A 19,818-nucleotide genomic window follows, 5' to 3' on the forward strand; every position below is an offset into this window, starting at 1 on the left:
GACATGGACTCCGCGCCCCGGACACGGACTCCCCGCCCCGGACACGGACTCCCCGCCCCGGACACGGACTCCCCGCCCCGGACACGGACTCCCCGCCCTCCCCGCCCCGGACACGGACTCCCCGCCCCGGACACTGACTCCCCGCCCCGGACACTGACTCCCCGCCCCGGACACTGACTCCCCGCCCCTGGGGGCAGGTTCGGCCTCACTGGGGGCAGGACAATGATTTCGGTAAGAGCAATTTGGCCACACCCACTGTTAACTGCAGCACGCTATGCACACCGCATTACTGCCCTCCATGGGGCACCCAAAGATGTCCCAGGCCACTAAAGTGTTCAGGTTTGGCTTGAAGAATAGGTGACAACCCTAGTATGCACAGAACACCTGTACATCACCGTGTAGGTAAACACGGCCCTGCAGTACGCCATTTGTGAATGAGGCCTACTTGTGTGCACAGCCTCTCACAGATCTCAGTACTCCCTTTGACAATTGTTTCATCTGGTTTTCTCTTTAAAAGGATGGGGCCAATTTTCTTCAGGCACTCCGCCACGTTCCTGTCATAGTTATAGAGAGCTCATCATTAGTCGCTGTGTTTCTTGCCATTTCGGGAGCAGAATAATAAGGAAGGTGATATAGTCGGCCATCTGCAGTGATAAATGGAACATTCATTTAACTTTATCAGCCATCTTGGCTTATTAATAGCTGCAAGTCCGTTCTATAAATAGCCATCTATAAAATGCCTTTTCCCTGTCTGTGGTGCTGGCTGGAGAGAGGACATTAAATGCCCCTTAATCACCCGTCTACTGTCACCGGTATCAATGCGGTACAAGCTGGCTATGCTGGTGGCGGCTGTGTGGGGAATTGAAAGTGGTTCTTAATCCTCAACAACACAATCAGTCTGTATATGCGGTTCTAACCTCTACATCATCCTTACCCCCCCCCCCCCCCACACACACACACACACACACACACACATACACATAGCGCTATGTGGGTAGCACTTCCTACCTGCCAGTTTGTGTACAACTGAGCAGAGATCAGGAGACAGTATAGTGCTGGGTGGAGGGCCTAGCAATCAGGGATGGATGGTAGATAGAGGGATGGAGGGAGGGATGGATGGTTAGATAGAGGGATGGTTGGATGGATGGTTAGATAGAGGGATGGATGGATGGAGGATAGAGGGATGGTTGGATGGAGGGATGGATGGAGGGAGGGATGGTTAGATAGAGGGATGGATGGATAGAGGGAAGCATAAGTAAATGGAGGGAGAGATGGTTGGATGGAGGATAGACGGATGGTTAGATGGAGGATAGACGGATGGATGGAGGATAGACGGATGGTTGGATGGAGGATAGACGGATGGTTGGATGGTGGATAGAGGGATGGTTGGATGGAGGATAGAGGGATGGTTGGATGGAGGATAGAGGGATGGATGGAGGATAGAGGGATGGTTGGATGGGGGATAGAGGGATGGTTGGATGGTGGATAGAGGGATGGTTGGATGGAGGATAGAGGGATGGTTGGATGGAGGATAGACGGATGGTTGGATGGTGGATAGCGGGATGGTTGGATGGAGGATAGACGAATGGTGGATAGAGGGATAGTTGGATGGAGGATAGAGGGATGGTTGGATGGAGGATAGAGGGATGGTTGGATGGAGGATAGAGGGATGGTTGGATGGAGGGATGGTTGGATGGAGGATAGAGGGATGGAGAATAGAGGGATGGTTGGATGGACGATAGACGGATGGTTTGAAGGAGAATAGAGGGATGGTTGGATGGAGGATAGAGGGATGGTTGGATGGAGGATAGAGGGATGGTTGGATGGAGGATAGAGGGATGGTTGGATGGAGGGATGGTTGGATGGAGGGATGGTTGGATGGAGGATAGAGGGATGGTTGGATGGAGGATAGAGGGATGGTTGGATGGAGGATAGAGGGATGGTTGGATGAAGGATAGAGGGATAGTTGGATGGAAGGAGGGATAGACGGATGGAGGGAGAGAGGGATGGTAAATAGAGGGAGGGATGGATTGATGGTGGATAGAGGGAGGGATGGATGGATGGAGGGGGAGGGATAGAGGGATGGTTGGATGGAAGGAGGGATAGATGGATGGAGGGAGAGAGGGATGGTAAATAGAGGGAGGGATGGATTGATGGTGGATAGAGGGAGGGATAGATGGATGGAGAGATGGAGGGAGGGGGATGGAGAGAGGGAGGGATAGAGGGATGGTTGGATGGAAGGAGGGATAGATGGATGGAGGGAGAGAGGGATGGTAAATAGAGGGAGGGAGGGATGGATTGATGGTGGACAGAGAGAGGGAGAGATGGAGGGAGGGGGATGGAGAGAGGGAGGGATGGAGAGAGGGGGATGGAGAGAGGGAGGGATGGTAAATAGAGGGAGGGATGGATTGATGGTGGATAGAGGGAGGGATGGATGGATGGAGGGGGATGGAGAGATGGAGGGAGGGGAATGGAGAGAGGGATGGAGAGAGGGAGGGATAGACACCCTGTCATGGTGCTTCTTTTCTAACTTTTCTATATCACAGACTGTGAAAACAGACTCTGCTCTCTCGTTGCTGGCAGAAGATGTTTTTTTAAAATCACAGGTTCACTGCAGAGGCTGAGAAATGATCATTCTGCCTCTTGTCTTCCTGATAGAACTTAGCTTTAAAGTCAAATCAGGCGGGCTGAGGAAGGGGAGGAAGCAGCAGAGAGGCTGTATAGCAATCCGCCTCTGAAATCAGGCTGCCAGGTCTCACTAAAGATTATTGGCTTATGCGGTCTGAGCAGCTATATCCCTCCACAGGAAAAAAAAGAGACCCCAGCCTTCTGACATCAATAGAGGATGTGCAGGTACAAAAAAATAAAATGAATTGTGACATATTCAAGTAGTGGTATCTGAATTTTGGGGATGCTATGAGGGTGCTTAAAGGATTTTGGGGGAGCTTAACCACACCTAAGCACCCACCTGGCGCCGCTCCAACCGGGGACAAACCCGGGGACAGACTTGGTCTGGGGACTGTCTCCTAAAGATCAGGGACGTCTGGTCAACCTAACCTAGGTGCCTGTAGATAAAAACAAAGGGCCAGATTCTCATTCAGCGGCGTATCTTTGCGGCAGTGTAACGTATCCGATTTACGTTACGCCTCCGCAACTTAGACGGGGCAAGTGCTGTATTCTCAAAGCACTTGCTCCGTAAGTTAAGGCGGCGTAGCGTAAATCGGCCGGCGTAAGCCCACCTAATTCAAATTTGGAACAGGGGGGCGTGTTTTATGTAAATGTTCTGTGACCCGACGTGATTGACGTTTTTCACAAGGACGTATTGGTTTTGACGTGAATGTAAATTACGTTGTTTTTTTTTCTAGACCCTTAAAAACTAAATTTTTTACAACCCGAAAAACGGTCGTGTGTACGCGGCATTATGTATTTTTCACTTGCGAGTTATATGCTTTGACATCCTTCTGTGTTATTACTCAGAGTCCAGAATTTCTCAGAGAAAATAAAAAAATGTATGTCTCAGTCAGCAGACGCCAATTAAAGATGCCCTCGCAGGTATCAAGTGGCGGGACTCATCAGAAAAAAAATCTACGGCACGTAAATCTATGCCTTAACCATCCCCAAGGCCTGCCTCATGAAAGGCTCAGGCCGTCCTGCGCCCGCTTCGGATATTGTACCCACGTAATACACTCTTGAAAAAAGCTTTGCTGCAAATCAGTGATGTAAAAAAGTCCTATTTATAGAATCCTGCAGTGTTTTATTATTAACGTTTTAATGTACACGATGCCCAGAAGGCGCCCGTTAATCACATTTGTCTTTTATTTGCGGGCATTTATTAATGCGTAAGCCTCGAGTGCTTCTTCTAAGAGGACATGCCTTTCGCACTCGGCCTTTCTGTGGAGGTTAGCTACTAAGATGTTTCTCATTGCCTATGCAGAGTGCAGCTCGATTTGGCGTGAGTCTTATCTGCGTTCTGTAATTTTAGAACCGCGTCGAGTGCCGTCATGGGGTTGAAAGCCCAGATGCAGCTTATTACCAGGCATTCGTGTGCACTCAGAAATGATTGACGTCTATTACAGCTGCTCTACTGCACATGTTCTGATATTTTGTCTTCTGTTTAACCCAGGAACTCCAGCCCAGCAGGTCTTGCCCTCACAGCGGTGGTCATCATTTGCTACAAAGTCGCCATTTTGTTTGAAGGGTAAGGCACTTCCAGTTTTTTTTTTTCAGAGTAAAGAGAACCAGTCCCAAATTCAAATGTAGCACTACATACCTCCCAACTTTCTGAGATGGGAATGAGGGACACCTATCAGCAAAAGTATGCAGGCACAGGACACACCCCTTGCCACACCCCCTTAACCACTTGCTTACTGGGCACATAAACCCCCTTCTTCCCCAGGCGAAATTTCAGCTTCCAGCACTGCGTCGCTTTAACTGACATTTGCGCGGTCGTGCGACGTGGCTTCCAAACAAAATTGACGTCCTTTTTTCCCCACAAATAGAGCTTTCTTTTGGTGGTATTTGATCACCTCTGCGGTTTTTATTTTTTGCGCTATAAACAAAAAAAGAGCGACAATTTAAAAAAAATATATATATTTTTTACTTGTTGCTATAATAAATATCCCAATTTAAAAAAAAAAAAAATTTCTCAGTTAAGGCCGATACGTATTTTTCGACGTATTTTTGTAAAAAAAAATCGCAATAAGCGCCTACAAAATGGGGAACAGAATTATGATTTGTTTTTATGATTTTTTTTTTTACTAGTAATGGCGGCGATCTGCGATTTTTATTGGGACTGCGATATTGCGACGGACGTATCGGACACTTTTGACACAAATTTGGGACCATTCACATTTATACAGCGATCAGTGCTATAAAAATGCACTAATTACTGTATAAATGTGACTGGCAGGGAAGGGGTTAACACTAGGGGGTGAGGAAGGGGTTAAATGTGTAACCTGGGTGTGTTCTAACTGTGTGGGGGGAGGGGGGTGACTGGGGGAGGTGACCGATGCTGTGTCTCTATGTACAAGAGACACAGATCGGTCTCCTCTCCTCTGACAGCACGTGGAGCTCTGTGTTTACACACAGAGCTCCACGTTCCTGCGGTGTTCCCGACGATCGCGTGTACCCGGCGGACATCGCGGCCGCCAGGTACACGCATCGGCTTCCCAGCGATGCGCCGGGACAGAGTTTACCCGCTGGGCGCCCCCCAGGGGCGCGCGCGGGTAAATCACTTGAAATGACGTCCAAAGACGTCCAGTTGGCACCTGAGAGCCGCGTTGTTGACGTCTTTTGTCAATAGCGTGGGTCTCAAGTGGTTAAAGGAGAATTGTACAAAAAAAATAAGATTGGTTAAACCCACAAGTGATTTTTTTACCACTACTATTCCTTTATATTGGCTTTTGGAATTTACAAATGCAACAATTTAGAAATCAGATGAAAGGTTTATCTCTGGGAAACACTTTTTGATAGATAAAAAGTGCATTTTATATACATCTATATAGATCAGACCAAAATGAGGGACAAATGAGGGACAGAGGGACATTTCTCCAAATCAGGGACAGTCCCTCAAAATCAGGGACAGTTGGGAGATTAAGGCTTACCCGTAGGTGCTAGAAATATCTCCTAAACTGTGTGAGATATTTACAATAGAGACTTGCGCCGATGTCTACAATGCATGAGCTGTAGACAACGGCGCAGGTGCACTTTAGAAGCGGCGATCGTGCCGTTTCTAAAGAAGGACATGCCGTGACTGGTGGTTCCCGCACGCATGTGCGGGAGTGACGTCATCACAGCTCCGGCCAATCGCAGCGCCGGAGCCGCGATACCCGGAAGTAACTCCGGGACGACATGTCGCCGGCTGGTTCTGTGTCGGGCACCGCAGCAGGGGCTTCGATCACAGCTGAGTATTACATAATGAGCTAGTATGCTATGCATACTTGCTCATTATGCCTTTGTCTTGCAGGTGTTGGTTGTTTTTTTTTTTTAAAGTGGGTTTACAACCACTTTAAAGGAGGATGGAACAAACAATCACAGTAATATAAGGCAATAAACATGTTGTAGTAGAACAAAACACAAAGCTTACAAAAAACTTAGACAAGATCAAATGTGTCTGCTTTCAGGGGACTCCCTTAGGTGAAGTGGCCCCAAGAGCAGAAGTAAACATAATGAATAATAATGAATAATGAGTCAGAAATATAACTTTGCTTTAACAAAATATCTGGTAGCCTGAGTTAAATTGGACTATATGAGTCCAGGTAGGAGGAGGGCAGAGGAATAACTGAAGGCCTGTACACACGGCCCAGATTCTCGTCAGGAAATTTTTTTTATTTTTTTTCCTGGCAAGATTTTCTTGCCGGCCGAGTGTACACACGTACGAACACGGTGACGTCATCGACTACGACGAGCATGCGCTCGTCACATTCGATGTCGTCGCCGCCATCTTGCTTCACGCTATCTATGCCTTGGAAGCTACCGTGCATGCGCAGGTTTCCATGGAGGCAGGTAAGTATACACACGCTCTGGTTTCTCAGCAGGAAAACACTGCCAAGAATCCCAACGAGAAAAGAAGAGAGCAGGTTCTCTATTTTTCTGGGCTCGTACACACGCACGGTTTACTCAACAAGAAAGCTCTGCCAGCAGTTTTCTTGCGGTTTCTGGCCGAGAAAACCGTGCGTGTGTATGAGGCTTCAGTCTGTCAGTCCTCTCCCTTCTTCACCACAGTCCCAGCAGGCCTGCTTAACCACAATACCTGACCCAGTGCACTGAATCAACCCCCAGTGTGGATTCACTTGTGACTAGTGTCCTGAACACAGATGGGGCACTTAAAGGGGTTGTAAACCCTTGCCGTTATTCACCTTAATGCATTCTATGCCTTAATGCCAATGCCACAGAATCTTCTCACTGACCACCAATGTAATGGGCATTCTTCTCACTGACCACCAATGTAATGGGCATTCTTCCCACTGATCACCAATGTAAGGGATATTCTTCCCACTGGCCACCAATGTAAGGAAGAATATTATCACTGACCCCCAATGTAAGGGGCATTCTTCGCAATGACCACTAATGTTGGGGGCACTTTTCTTACTGATAATCATTGTAAGGAGAGTTCTTCTCACTGATCACCAATGTAAGGGACATTCTTTACACTGATCACCAATGTAAGGAACATTCTTCTCACTGATCACCAATGTAAGGAACATTCTTCCCACTGATCACCAATGTAAGGGACATTCTTCCCACTGATCACCAATGTAAGGAACATTCTTCCCACTGATCACCAATGTAAGGAACATTCTTCTCACTGATCACCAATGTAAGGAACATTCTTCTCACTGATCACCAATGTAAGAGACATTCTTCCCACTGATCACCAATGTAAGGAACATTCTTCTCACTGATCACCAATGTAAGGAACATTCTTCCCACTGATCCCCAATGTAAGGGACATTCTTCCCACTGATCACCAATGTAAGGAACATTCTTCCCACTGATCACCAATGTAAGGAACATTCTTCTCACTGATCACCAATGTAAGGAACATTCTTCCCACTGATCCCCAATGTAAGGGACATTCTTCCCACTGATCACCAATGTAAGGGGCATTCTTCTCACTGATCACCAATGTAAGGGACATTCTTCCCACTGATCACCAATGTAAGGAACATTCTTCCCACTGATCACCAATGTAAGGAACATTCTTCTCACTGATCACCAATGTAAGGAACATTCTTCCCACTGATCACCAATGTAAGGGACATTCTTCCCACTGATCACCAATGTAAGGAACATTCTTCCCACTGATCACCAATGTAAGGAACATTCTTCCCACTGATCACCAATGTAAGGAACAATTTTCTCACTGACCCCCAATTTAAGGGACATTCTTCGCAATGACCACTAATGTTGGGGGCATTCTTTTTACTGATAACCATTGTAAGGAGTATTCTTTCCACTGACCACCAATGTAAGGGGCATTCTATCCACTGACCATCCTGAATGTTTTCAAAGAATTGTGCCCAAAATGTATAGGCATTCAAGTTACATGCCTTAGGGTACTACTGGGTGGGCATCTTCCCATTTCTTAGCTGGGCCAGGTGGAGTGGACTTGTACACAGGAGGAGCTGGCTGTAGTCTTTCTGTCCCTTATAGAGGTGGGGCTAGGATAAGGTGACCAGATTTTTAAAATGAAATCCGGGAACATATTTTTTCTTTACTAGTAATGGCAACAATCAGCGACTCTCTGCCTGTCGCCGCCCGTCTCACAGTCTTACTCTCCAGGCCCCGGCTACTACTGGATGGGGAGCGGAGGAAGATCACTCCGCCAGGGAAGGCAAGGAGATAGGCAGGCGGCTGGCCGGGATTTGAGCCAAGGCAGAAGAACATGCGAAGCTAAATGGGCATGCACCTGAAACTGAAGAAATATTCCCTCCACTCCGACCAGCACATGATCATCAGAAAGGGGCACAGATAATGGAAAAAATACAACCCCCCTATGCTAGTAGGCACGGCGGAGCGGGGTGTGTAATTCAAATCTTTTTATTTTAATTCTCCACTGATTGTCTTTGAAATTGCCCCTGCCCCTATTAAATCCAATCTGGGGACAAAACCAGGGACAGACTTGGTCCGGGGACAGTGTCCTAAATCAGGGGACTGTCCCCTGAAACTGGGGGTGTCTGGTCACCCTAGGCTAGGATGGATGGCAAAAGGTCCTTTAGGCCAGGTCAGAGATCCCTGTGTGAAGCTGCTTCCCTGAAGGGTCCCCGGAATAGATGTACCCACCTAGGAGGTTACTACAGAGAGCAGAGTCCTGTGACTACTAAAGGGAGATGGCTGCTGAGGTGCTGAATATGCTTATACCTTTTGAGTACTGTGGACCATCCACTAAATGTGATTGACTGTGTACTGTCAAGTGACTACATAATGCATGTCCTTGTGATGTGACTGTAATGCCATTTCCTGAATACCACCAGTAGCAAACCTACTTCTTGTGTGGATATTCCTTCCTTGGCCATACAAAGGTCTATGGAGAGAAATATCATGGCAAGGAGCAGGGCATATGATGGTGGAGGGTTCAGCCTCAGCAGTAGAGACAGTGTTTTAGCAATCTGGAGCCAAATGCAGCCAACTACAAAACCCCTCAAACAAATCAATGGCAGCCTGACACTTCCCACGGCTGTTTGCATGTTATTGCTCAAGGAGCGATTACCTGCAGCTAGGGACAGATGGGCAGCCTAGTATGTAGACTGATTGCTTTTGTTCCTAACTGCAGGTAGTCGCTCCATGTGAGATTACATGGGATCAGCTGCAGAGATGCTCAGCCTGTCGTTGATTTGTACAGGCTGAGGGGGCCACAGATAATTGCAAACACCTGGCTGTACCCACCCCAGAAAAACGATGATCTGGGTGGTGTAAATCCAGGGACGGCTGTGTGCCCCTAAGGTATATGACTCTCCGGTCCTTTTAAACATCAAAATTTGGGTACGTTCAAAGGGTCAATCCATCCAAAAGTGGTGTTTTAGTTGAAGGTTGGTGGCCTTCATATACATCTTGGATACTCCAACAGCGAGCTCTCTCAGTGATAATGCCTGCCCACCTGGGAGTTTTGGTTGTTCTCGCCCACCTTTGTGTGCCTTGTACATTCTCAATAGTATGAAATAAATAAGCTACCCAGCAGGGGTAGTGGGAGTCCCTCACAATGGGAGCAGAGGGTGCGCAGGCCATCTTTGTTCACTGCAACAAACAGTCGGTTTCCAGTTGTCATTTTTCTTTGGCAAGTTTTCGATATTGAAACGGATTTAAAGGACAAGATTAAACTGGCTTCTTGAATATTTACGTACAACATGGCCGCCTCCTCACTGTGTAGCCAATGAGTAAGCCATGTGTTTGCGCCTTACTGTGCGTTACTGTGACCTGTATAGGCATAAGTGGACCAGTCTGCTCGGAGTGAGAGTTTATAATTGGAAGAAGAAGGAAAAAGTGACGTAAATAGGTTGTAATGGCTATTCGTTATTGGGGTGTGGGCGGATGTGTGAATGTCATTTCTATTTCTGTGTATCAGGAGAATGATAAAGGAGATAGAGACTGCAATACCTGAAATCAGACTGAAGATTGTAAAGATTGCGCAAGGAAAACAAACGCTGAGCTGTTTCTATAGCGTAAGAGGAGGGAGACAGTTACTGAAATAGCTGCAAAGGGAGAAAATCCAGGGTTACGTGTAAAAAAAACATCAATTAAAAAAGAACTATAGTTTGTTTGTACGCTCTCATTAGAGTTTGTAATCGTTGATCCTCAACTTTGGGTCATCTTGTCCAAGGGGTAAATGGCTTTTTTTTAAAGGCATACCTGTTGCAAGAATTAAATAAATGCAGCCGCATTAGTTAAATAAAAAAAATGTCCATTTATAAAAATGTTGCATTCAATCCTGCAGAGCATTGCAACTGTGTGTCACAGGGGGCAATACACAGGCTCCTGCATTGTTTACCCCCAGCCCCAGGTCCGTATGGAGGTACACACCTACTGTTATGGGGCTGGAGGCAAAGCTGTATCTTGGCCTAGGCCAGGGGTGGCCAACCAGTGGCCCGGGGGCCACATGTGGCCCGCGGAGCCCTCTGATGTGGCCCGCAGCCTCCTGCTCTGGAATGACAGGCTGGCAAGCCCAGATCGTAGGTTGCCGACCTACCATACCACAGCATCAGTGTTGTGAACAAAGCTGGTGGTAGAGGAAGAAAGCAGCTTCGGGGCCCCATAAGCCTATGTTTCCTCTACAGCGCCAACATTTGCCGCAGGCGGACTCTATGGCAAAGTTCAGATAACCCGCAGGATAGACATAGGTGTGAAAGCAGTCTTGGGCCCTTTTCACATGATCGGCCCGACCAAATGGGACCCTCAATTCACCTCTACAGAGCGGCAGATATTAACAGACTTTTGTCCGTTTACGCCCACCTACCTCCAATACGATCCACTAAAAAAAAAAAACAGAAGGGAATTTGTCCCCTTCCATCTGGGCGGATCGGAGGGCCTATAGAGTAGCTGTGACCTGTCATCCGCCGCTCCACTCATTGTGGCCCCACAACTGGGTACCAAGTTGCTTAAGTGGCCCTCACTCTTCAAAAGGTTGGGCACCCCTGGCCTAGGCCAACAAGGCCCAGGCCTAGGGCAGCACTTTGCAGGGGGGTAGCACGAAAAGAGTCCCCGTAGCTTGCGCTACACTTTTAGTGTAGCGCCAGTCTTGGGGCGGACTGGGCCGGGAGGCAAATCAGTCTAGTGCCCCCATAAAGCGACCACAATGAGTTGGGTGGGTGGGTGGCGTACCTCAACTGGGGGGGGCGGCTTTGCGTTGCTTCTAGTTTTGACTGTCCTATCATAACAGTAGACCTCCCACCTGAGTTCTCAGCTAGAGAGAGTCAGATGCCATGTCGGAAGGCTAAAAACTGTCAAACAGTCAGCTGACGGGCTCCATAGCAAGACAGGAAGTCAGAGTAAATTCCTGCAAATTAGGGGACTCTACTGCCCCCCCAAGGCCCTCAGAACTAGTGTCCCCACTGGAAAATGTCAGGGCAGGTTTTAAATGGGGGTGTGGCCTTGACAGGAAAGGGTGGGAAGCTGTGGGTCATATTTAAATTAGGGGGGTGCACGAGTTTCGTCAGGCCTAGGGCGGCACAAAACTTAAATACACCACTGGCTGGAGGAAGTAAACCATGCACTACAAGTGCAGTAACATCACTTGTGGTGGTACAAGCTGCTGCAATGGCACATGGGAACTGTAGTCTTCCCAATCACAGTTCCCTGTGAATGGATGATGTGGCTGTGTGAGCGGAGCTATATTCAAATGAAAACAGAAGGCTGCAGTGAGAAGGTAAGTTTGGAAAGATGGTGGAGGGTTGGGGAATGCGACTATTGTTATATCACAATCACGTGATTGATTGTTTTTTTACGTTTTTTATTCGATATGAGCAAAGAGAGATCACACATATTCTTATTAGTATAACATTTAAAAGTAATGACAGATACATATAAAGATAATATAACAAGAATACTTAACTAAAGATGCTGTTTCGCCACGGAGTCGCTTTAATGATGGTGTGGCATAGGTGACCCTAGACGCATGCATCTAACACGAGACTGAAGTCTTACCAGCTTTGGTTGTGGGAATAGAGAACTTGAATGTAATGAAAAGGCCACCACCGGCCAACTCCCCTTGTAAGCAACAATATGACCAAAGAAAATGGCACATTCCTAAAGGAGAAGGGGCTGGCTTGTCCATATAGTCAGCTTACAATGACATTCCTATCACATAAATCGTCCAAAGTAATCAGGAAAACCAGGATATTAGAGGCTTTCTTATGTCTTGTATGGCCCATTAGCAAAGTTTACAATTCATTATTCAATACTGTGAACCATAGAAATTATGCAATTTCCCCATCGACTATCTTTTATGTAAACCCTAAATATGGGTGTAACTAGAGTTGGGCGAATGTTGAGCATGAGCTTCGGGCCCAACATTGGCTGTTCGCCCGTTCGAACACCCAAATTATTGGGGCGGCCGACCATTTGTTCGGCCAGCCGAATGACCACAATGCACTGCGCCACTGCACAGTGCATTGGAAGCCCCGATTGGCTGAAGCAATAAAAGCTTTGCCCACTCAGGGCACAGAGCATTGTCAGAGCCATGATTGGAGAATGTGTTGATGACTTTATCCAATCATGGCTCATTGCTCTTAGTCCCGCCCTACACTATAAAAATATTCACCTCATAGCGGCCATTTGCAGTGATATTGGCGTGGAGAGAGATAGAACAGGGCTCTGTTCAGTTCTGCTAGTGAGTAGTGTGCTATAGTGTGCTATTGTGCCTCTATTACCAATGTAGAATATCGGTTTAGTGTGAATCTAGTGATAGTTCAGTGTGAGCATTCACTTTTACTTTAGTGTCAGTTTTTAATTTGTTAGGGCAGGTTTCCTGCAGTATTTATCAGTGCATTACTGCACATTTAACGCAGTATATATTGGTGCGTTACTGAACGTTTAACGCAGTATATATCGGTGCATTACTGTAAGTTTAACACAGTATATATCAGTTTGTTACTGCACGTTTAACGCAGTATTTATGGTCAAAGCCCTATGTCCGATACGGATATGAACAAGATAGATAGACTTAACATAAGACTTACCACATGAAATAGACCTGAAGTGTGCCCTGATCTGATGGACGGTATGCCAAGATAAGGGGGCATACCCAAGATTAGAGATGAATATTTTGTGGAGAGAAATGAATTTGAGAAATGCCCTAAAAAGGGGATGGGAGGGTGGGTATCGCTCACAGGAAACCAACAATGACCACAGGTGAGTGGGCTGGTTAAATACCCCCGGGCTCCTCCCATAAATTCAGGCCAGCATACTGGCCTTATTACATATCAGTGCATTAGTGCATGTTTAATGCAGTATAATTCAGTGTGTTACTTCGCGTTTAACACAGCATATACTGTATATCAGTGGGTTACTGCACATTTAACACAGTATATAGCAGTGTGTTACTGCACACTTAACGCAGTACATTTCAGTGCATTAGTGCACGTTTAATGCAGTATATATCAGTGTGTTACTGCATGTTTAATGTAGTGTATATCAGTGTGTTACTGCAGTTTAAGCAGTATATTTGAGTGCATTACTGCACGTTTAATGAAGTACATTTCAGTGCATTAGTGCACTCTTACCACAGTATATTGCAGTGCATCAGTGCAGTTTTACTGCAGTATATTGTAGTGTGTCTGTGTAGTGAGTACTCAAGTTAAAGTGCACCAAACACCACCACTTTCCATTGATTAAAGTGTATCCACGTAAACATTTCTTTACTACATTTTGTTAATAAGCGCCCCCCCATCATGTCTGGGAGGCCAACGAGGAGAGGCAGACATTCCCATTGCACTGTGAAGGGACCAGCAGCGTATGTTACCACAGACAAAGGTGGACGTGGTCCCTCCTCATGCAGGGCTTAATTTCCCCTGTTTAGTGATGTTGCCAATCTGATGAGGACTTTGAAGTAAAGGGGCTCTGACACTGACCCCTTATGTAAGTAGGGAACTTTGATAGGACCCTGATGTGAGACCTTGTAACGTTACGCCGGATATTATTTGAGAGTTAGGATCTCAACTGCGGAGACTACTCAGTTTCGGACCCAGGTTTCACTCTCTTGTGTGCAGAGAGTTTGGAATCCTACCATCACAGTCTCAGTCAAGAAACATGGCGCATATTCCTTCATAGACGCCAGTGAAAACTCAAACAAATAAGTATAAAGTCCAGGTAGAACTGATACTAGTTAAATGCAGAAGTACCAAACATAGAGAGACTATGGCTGCAGCAATTCCTGGTATAGTTAGCGAACATAGTTAGCAGGCAGGCAGTTCACAGGATAGTAATGCATAACAATATCAGGGTACTTGCGATACTGAAGTGAATGATGCAGGCATAAGGTCAGGCTCCAAGGGTCCAGACTGCTAAGGCTGGTGAAGCAGTCAGTGGAGACTCCTGGTCCAGGTCAGAAAGCTGAAGTTCAGAGCAGGTGCGTCTGGATACCCAACCGACAGAGGCGTTGTGTCAGCCAAAATAAAAGAACACTTCCTGGTTAGTGCTAGGAGCTTAAATAGGCCGCCCAGCAGCTTAACAGGAAGTCGCAGGCTAATTAGAAAGAAGGAAGTAACTATAGTTGAACTTCGATTGAGAGACTCTTCAAGAAGAAGGTTTGGGAAGGAAGTAACGGATGAGAGTTAACTGGGAAAGAAGCACAATTGTATTTAGTGCAAAATTGTTCGTGAGACGTTACAGAGCTCTGATGGGGACCCTGATGTCAGGGAGGAATTTGATATGGGACTCTGAAGTAAGGGGGGCTCTGACAGGGACCCTTAATGCAAGTGGGGAACTTTGTTAGGGACCCTGATATAAGGGGGCGCTGATGAGGACCCTGATTTAAATGAGGAATCTGATAGGGAACTCTGATATAATAAGGGTCATGATGTAAGGGGGAGCTATTAAGGTGAGCTCTGATGGGGACCCTGAGGTAAGAGGGAACCTTATGTAATGGAGAAATCTGTAAGGGCAACTCATTAGGTAGACTCTGATGTAAAAGGCAACTTTTGCTCTAAATCATACCAGACGGATTCCAAAAAAAAGATCCAAATCCATGTTATTTATTTTTAAAACTTCTTTTTTCTATCTGCAAACATTTGTAAAATATATACAATGTGGCCCTCATACTGAAAAGTTTGGCAACCCTCTGGTATATTTTATTTCACATCCTGAGCAGGGGGACGTAGCACCTCATTGGCGCTAACCCACTTTCCACTGTCTTGATAAAAAATTCTGTATTTTAAATAAATGACAGGTCCTCTTTTAGCTCAGACATGTGCATCCACGTGAACTTGCAGCACTTTCCCAAAAAGAGCGCGGTGGAGATATTCCAGCACACGTGCGTCCAGTGTGAAGATTTCCACGCCTGGTAATACAGGAAATAATAGAAGGCACATTAGCAGAAAAATTGAGGCAGAGATTGTCATCCGGGCGTAATAAGTGTCCCAGCCAAAGTCTGCACATCCAACTCATTACTGTCCGCTATCAGCGCACACAAACAAACCCGCTCTCTCCTGGCCAAGCTTATTTTAGCCGGGGGCCTGTCAGGTTACAGCTAATGATGGATAATATCTCATCCACCTGTGCTGGCTGAGGACCTCAGACTGTCCTTGCAAGTCCTCCGTTCCCTTGCTAGAGTGCCCATGTTGTTCCGCCCCCGGCTCGGCGGTTTACAAACAAGCAGAGACTGGCCGGCCGGCCATTAAATGCACATTGGTTATTAAAACGCTTTTCTAGTTACCCAATAACACTCCATGTATATGCTAATTAACCCTCTTTGCCCTCGTGTTTAGGTTATTGATGCGTCTGCATCTCTCTAGCAAAGCAGGTGACTTTTTACACAAGCTGTGGACTGTATAAACCAATCTTTTTACTCTGGGGGAACCCTTGAATTTTATTTCAGATCTTATTCCAAAAGAAATTATAATTACAGCTTACAATGCATTTGTTTCATCAGTTGTATATCAACAGATTATTGGGAAAAAACTAAGAACATTGTAGATTGGGGGTCTGTTAAAAAAAATGCCCCCCTAAGTGAACAGAATGTCCCTCTTACCATGGTGTTTGCTGGGAAGAATGCCTCTTACGTTGGTGATCAGTGGAAGAAGAACCCCATTACACTGGTAGTTCATGGGAAAAATGCTACTTACATCAATAGTTTGAAGAATGCCTCTTACATTGGGGGTCAGTGGAAGAAGAACCCCATTACACTGGTAGTCCATGGGAAAATGCTACTTACATCAATAGTTTGAAGAATGCCTCTTACATTGGTGATCAGTGGAAGAAGAACCCCATTGGGAAAAATGCTCCTTACATCAGTTGTTGGAAGAATGCCTCTAGCATTGGTGGTCAGTGGGAGAAGGCCCCCATTACACTAATAGTCAATGGACAAAAACTTCACCTTACATTGGTAGTTGAAAGAATGCTCCTTACATTGGCGATCAGTGGAAAGTACACCTCTTAACTTTGTTGGTCAGTGGGATGAGGGCCCACCTTACCATGATGGTTTGCTGAAAGAATGCCACCCTTACCTTAATGGCCACTGTAACAGGCAGCACTTACATTAGTTGTCAGTGGTAGTAGGGCCTCCCTTCCTAGACAGTTAGGGGTAGATTCAGGTAAGAGATACAACGGCATATCTCCAGATACGCCGTCATATCTCTGAGTGTGCGGCGTCGTATCTATGCGCCTGATTCAGAGAATCAGTTACGCATAGATTTGACTAAGATCCGACCGGCGTAAGTCTCTTACGCCGTCGTATCTTAGTTGCAATTTTAGGCTGGCCGCTCGGTGGTGCTTCCGTATATTTACACGTCGGATATAAAAATTAGGTAGATACACCGATTCAGAAACGTACGTTTGCCCGACGCATTTTTTTACGTTGGTTAAGTTAGGCTTTTTCCAGGGTATAGTTACCCCTGCTATATGAGGCGTATCCTATGTTAAGTATGGACGTCGTTCCCGCATTGAGTTTTGAAAATTTTGCGTCGTTTGCGCAAGTCGTTTCTTGAATAGGGCTGGACGTAATTTACGTTCACGTCGAAAGCAATGACGATTTGCGGCGGAATTTCGAGCATGCGCACTGGGATTTTTTCACGAACGGCGCATCCGCCGTTCGTAAAATATGTCAAATGTGTGGGGTCACAGTAAATTTAGATAAAACACGCCCACACCATCCACATTTGAATTACGTGGGCTTACGCCGGACCACATACGTTACGCCGCTGTAACAAAGGGCGCAAGTTCTTTCTGAATACGGAACTTGCGCCCCTAAATTACGGCAGCGTAACGTATCTGAGATACGTTACGCCGCGCGGAGAGATACACCAATGTATCTGAATCCGCCCCTTAGTGTGAAGAATGCTTCCCTTACATTGGTGGTCATTTAGCAAAGGACCTTCCTTACCATGATCATTATTAGGAACAGAGCCGTCTTTAAGGCAGGGCAAAAGGGGAACCTGCCCTGGGCCCTGTCACTGGAAGTTGCCTCCAAAGTCGGATCAGTGTCTTAACTGAAGCAACTTTACAGGAAGAGAAAACAGTTTTCTCAGGCAAACCCCTCCCTCCCACAGAGCTGATTATTGTTTCATTGGCCACTGGCAAAGTTGCCTGTCCTGGAGGCGACTCTAAATGTACAAACGATCGGTTTGTCCGATGAAAACTGATGGACTGTTCATCGGTCAAACCGATCGCGTGTGGGCCCCATCTGTTTGTTTTTCCATCTGTTAAAAAAATATAGAACATGTTTTAAATTTTTTCCTATGGATAAAAAACCGATAGGAAAAAAACAATCGTCTGTGTGGAAATCCACGGATGCTCAGAATCAAGTCGACGCATGCTCGGAAGCATTGAACTTCATTTTTCTCAGCACGTCGTAGTGTTTTACGTCACAGCATTTTGGATTTTTGACCGATGGTGTGTAGGCAAGACTGATGAAAGTCAGCTTCATCGGATATCCGACGAAAAAATCCATCGGATTAGATTCCATCAGATATCCGATCATGTACAGGGCTTTAGTTGCCTTGAAGTTGCCTCAAGTTGCCTCGCAAAGTCGTGCCGATTTCAGTTTAGTTTGAAATTCACCATTTTGATGTGGAGCTCCAAATTTTTGATACAAACATTATAGGGGATAGAAACCTAACGGCAGGTTTAAATCTTCCCAATTCTATATAAAATGCAAAAAAACTTGGGTTAGACTAATATGTTGGGTCCTACGTAACATAGAGATTGATTTCTTCAACTTTGTATCTATGTATCTACTATGCTTGTCAATTGCTAATCTGATTTCTGTTTTTGTTTTATTCATACAGTCCATTTACAGAGGAAATTTACAGGAAGAAAGACAAATCAAAGTAGAATTTCAGCATTTAAAAATTACCGGAAAAGCCATCTCTACATTCAAAGGCACCCCAACATGTAGCATTGTTTAACCACTGGACCTCCGGAAGGTTTCATCCTCTTTCATGATCAGGGCATTTTTAGCTATTCAGCACTGCGCTACTTTAACTGGCAATTGCGCAGTCATGCAACACTGTACGCAAATGAAATTTACTGTATTTGCTGGCGTATAAGACTACCTTTTACACTTAAAAAAAATGGCCAAAAAGCAGGGGTCGTCTTTTACGCCGGGTCAGCTGCTCGGATGCCTGCTGGATGTGCGGTAATACTGTATGTAGCTTCAGCTACATACAGTATATACCGATTAGCCAATCCCGGTGAGCGATGTATTCAAATGAATACAGAGCCTGCTCGGATTGGGGTAACAACCTCTGCCAATCCGAGTGACTGCATACAGTAGCCTGATCAGATTGGCTTTGAGAGTCAGAGAAGCGTGGGCTGTAATGTTACAGCCTCTGACAATCCAAGCAGGCTTTGTATTCATTAGTAGAATACATCGCTCGCTGTGATTGGCTCCAGCAAGAATGAAGAAGAATATGGCTCCAGAAGAAAGAAATATGAAGCATCGGAATAGGGGTTGTCTTATACGGTTAATACAGGCAAAAAAATCTTTAAAAAACTGTAAAATTAGGGGGTCGCCTTATACGCCGGCAAATACGGTATGTAAGTTTTTTTCACACAAATGTAGTTTTCTGCGGGTGGTTTTTGATCACCACTGTGTTTTTTTCTATTATTATATACATGTAAAAAAGACAGTAATTAAAAAAAAACAATATTTTCAACTTTGTTAATAAACATATCCAATAAAAAGTGAAAATGATAACAAATAATATAATAATATGTACATTAAGGAGCGAGGTTATTTAAATTTTGACTATACAGTGGAACCTCGGATTATGAGTAACGCGGTTAACGAGCGTTTCGCAATACAAGCACTGTATTTAAAAAAATCATAACTCGGTTTGCGAGTGTTGTCTCGCAAAACAAGCAGGATTCAGGCCAAAGCGGTGTGCCGTACCACGTTTGGCCTGAGGTGGGGGAGGCGCTGTTCAGAAAGGCCCGAGGACAGCTCGGCTGACCTCGGCAAACCTCCCCATTAGCCATTAGAACCCTGTATGTGCAGCAGCTGATTAATAATTATAAAACCACTCCCATGAGATTCACTTTCCACATGGACACAGACAAACAAACAGCTATGTCTTTAGAATAACAAAAGGTAGAAATCTGCAACACAGTTTGTTACAATCCCTGCAATGTACAGAGATCTCCCAGAGGGAAGTTGATTTGCTCAACAAA

At 45.7% G+C, this 19,818-nt stretch overlaps 1 protein-coding gene across 1 annotated transcript in view; it reads left to right on the forward strand.

Annotated features, from left to right (window-relative positions):
• The window catches only part of PEMT (phosphatidylethanolamine N-methyltransferase), a 156,812-nt gene extending 138,131 nt beyond the window's left edge, over positions 1 to 18,681 (forward strand). The window contains exons 6-7 of the mRNA XM_040356345.1: positions 4,124 to 4,198; positions 18,435 to 18,681. Of these exons, the coding sequence (XP_040212279.1) occupies positions 4,124 to 4,198; positions 18,435 to 18,480 (121 nt within the window). The 3' untranslated portion in view covers positions 18,481 to 18,681. The remainder of the gene's footprint in view (positions 1 to 4,123; positions 4,199 to 18,434) is intronic.
• Positions 18,682 to 19,818: the final 1,137 nt, after the last annotated feature.

Source organism: Rana temporaria, chromosome 6, assembly GCF_905171775.1.
Source record: "Rana temporaria chromosome 6, aRanTem1.1, whole genome shotgun sequence".
In the NCBI taxonomy this organism is placed as follows: domain Eukaryota; kingdom Metazoa; phylum Chordata; class Amphibia; order Anura; family Ranidae; genus Rana; species Rana temporaria.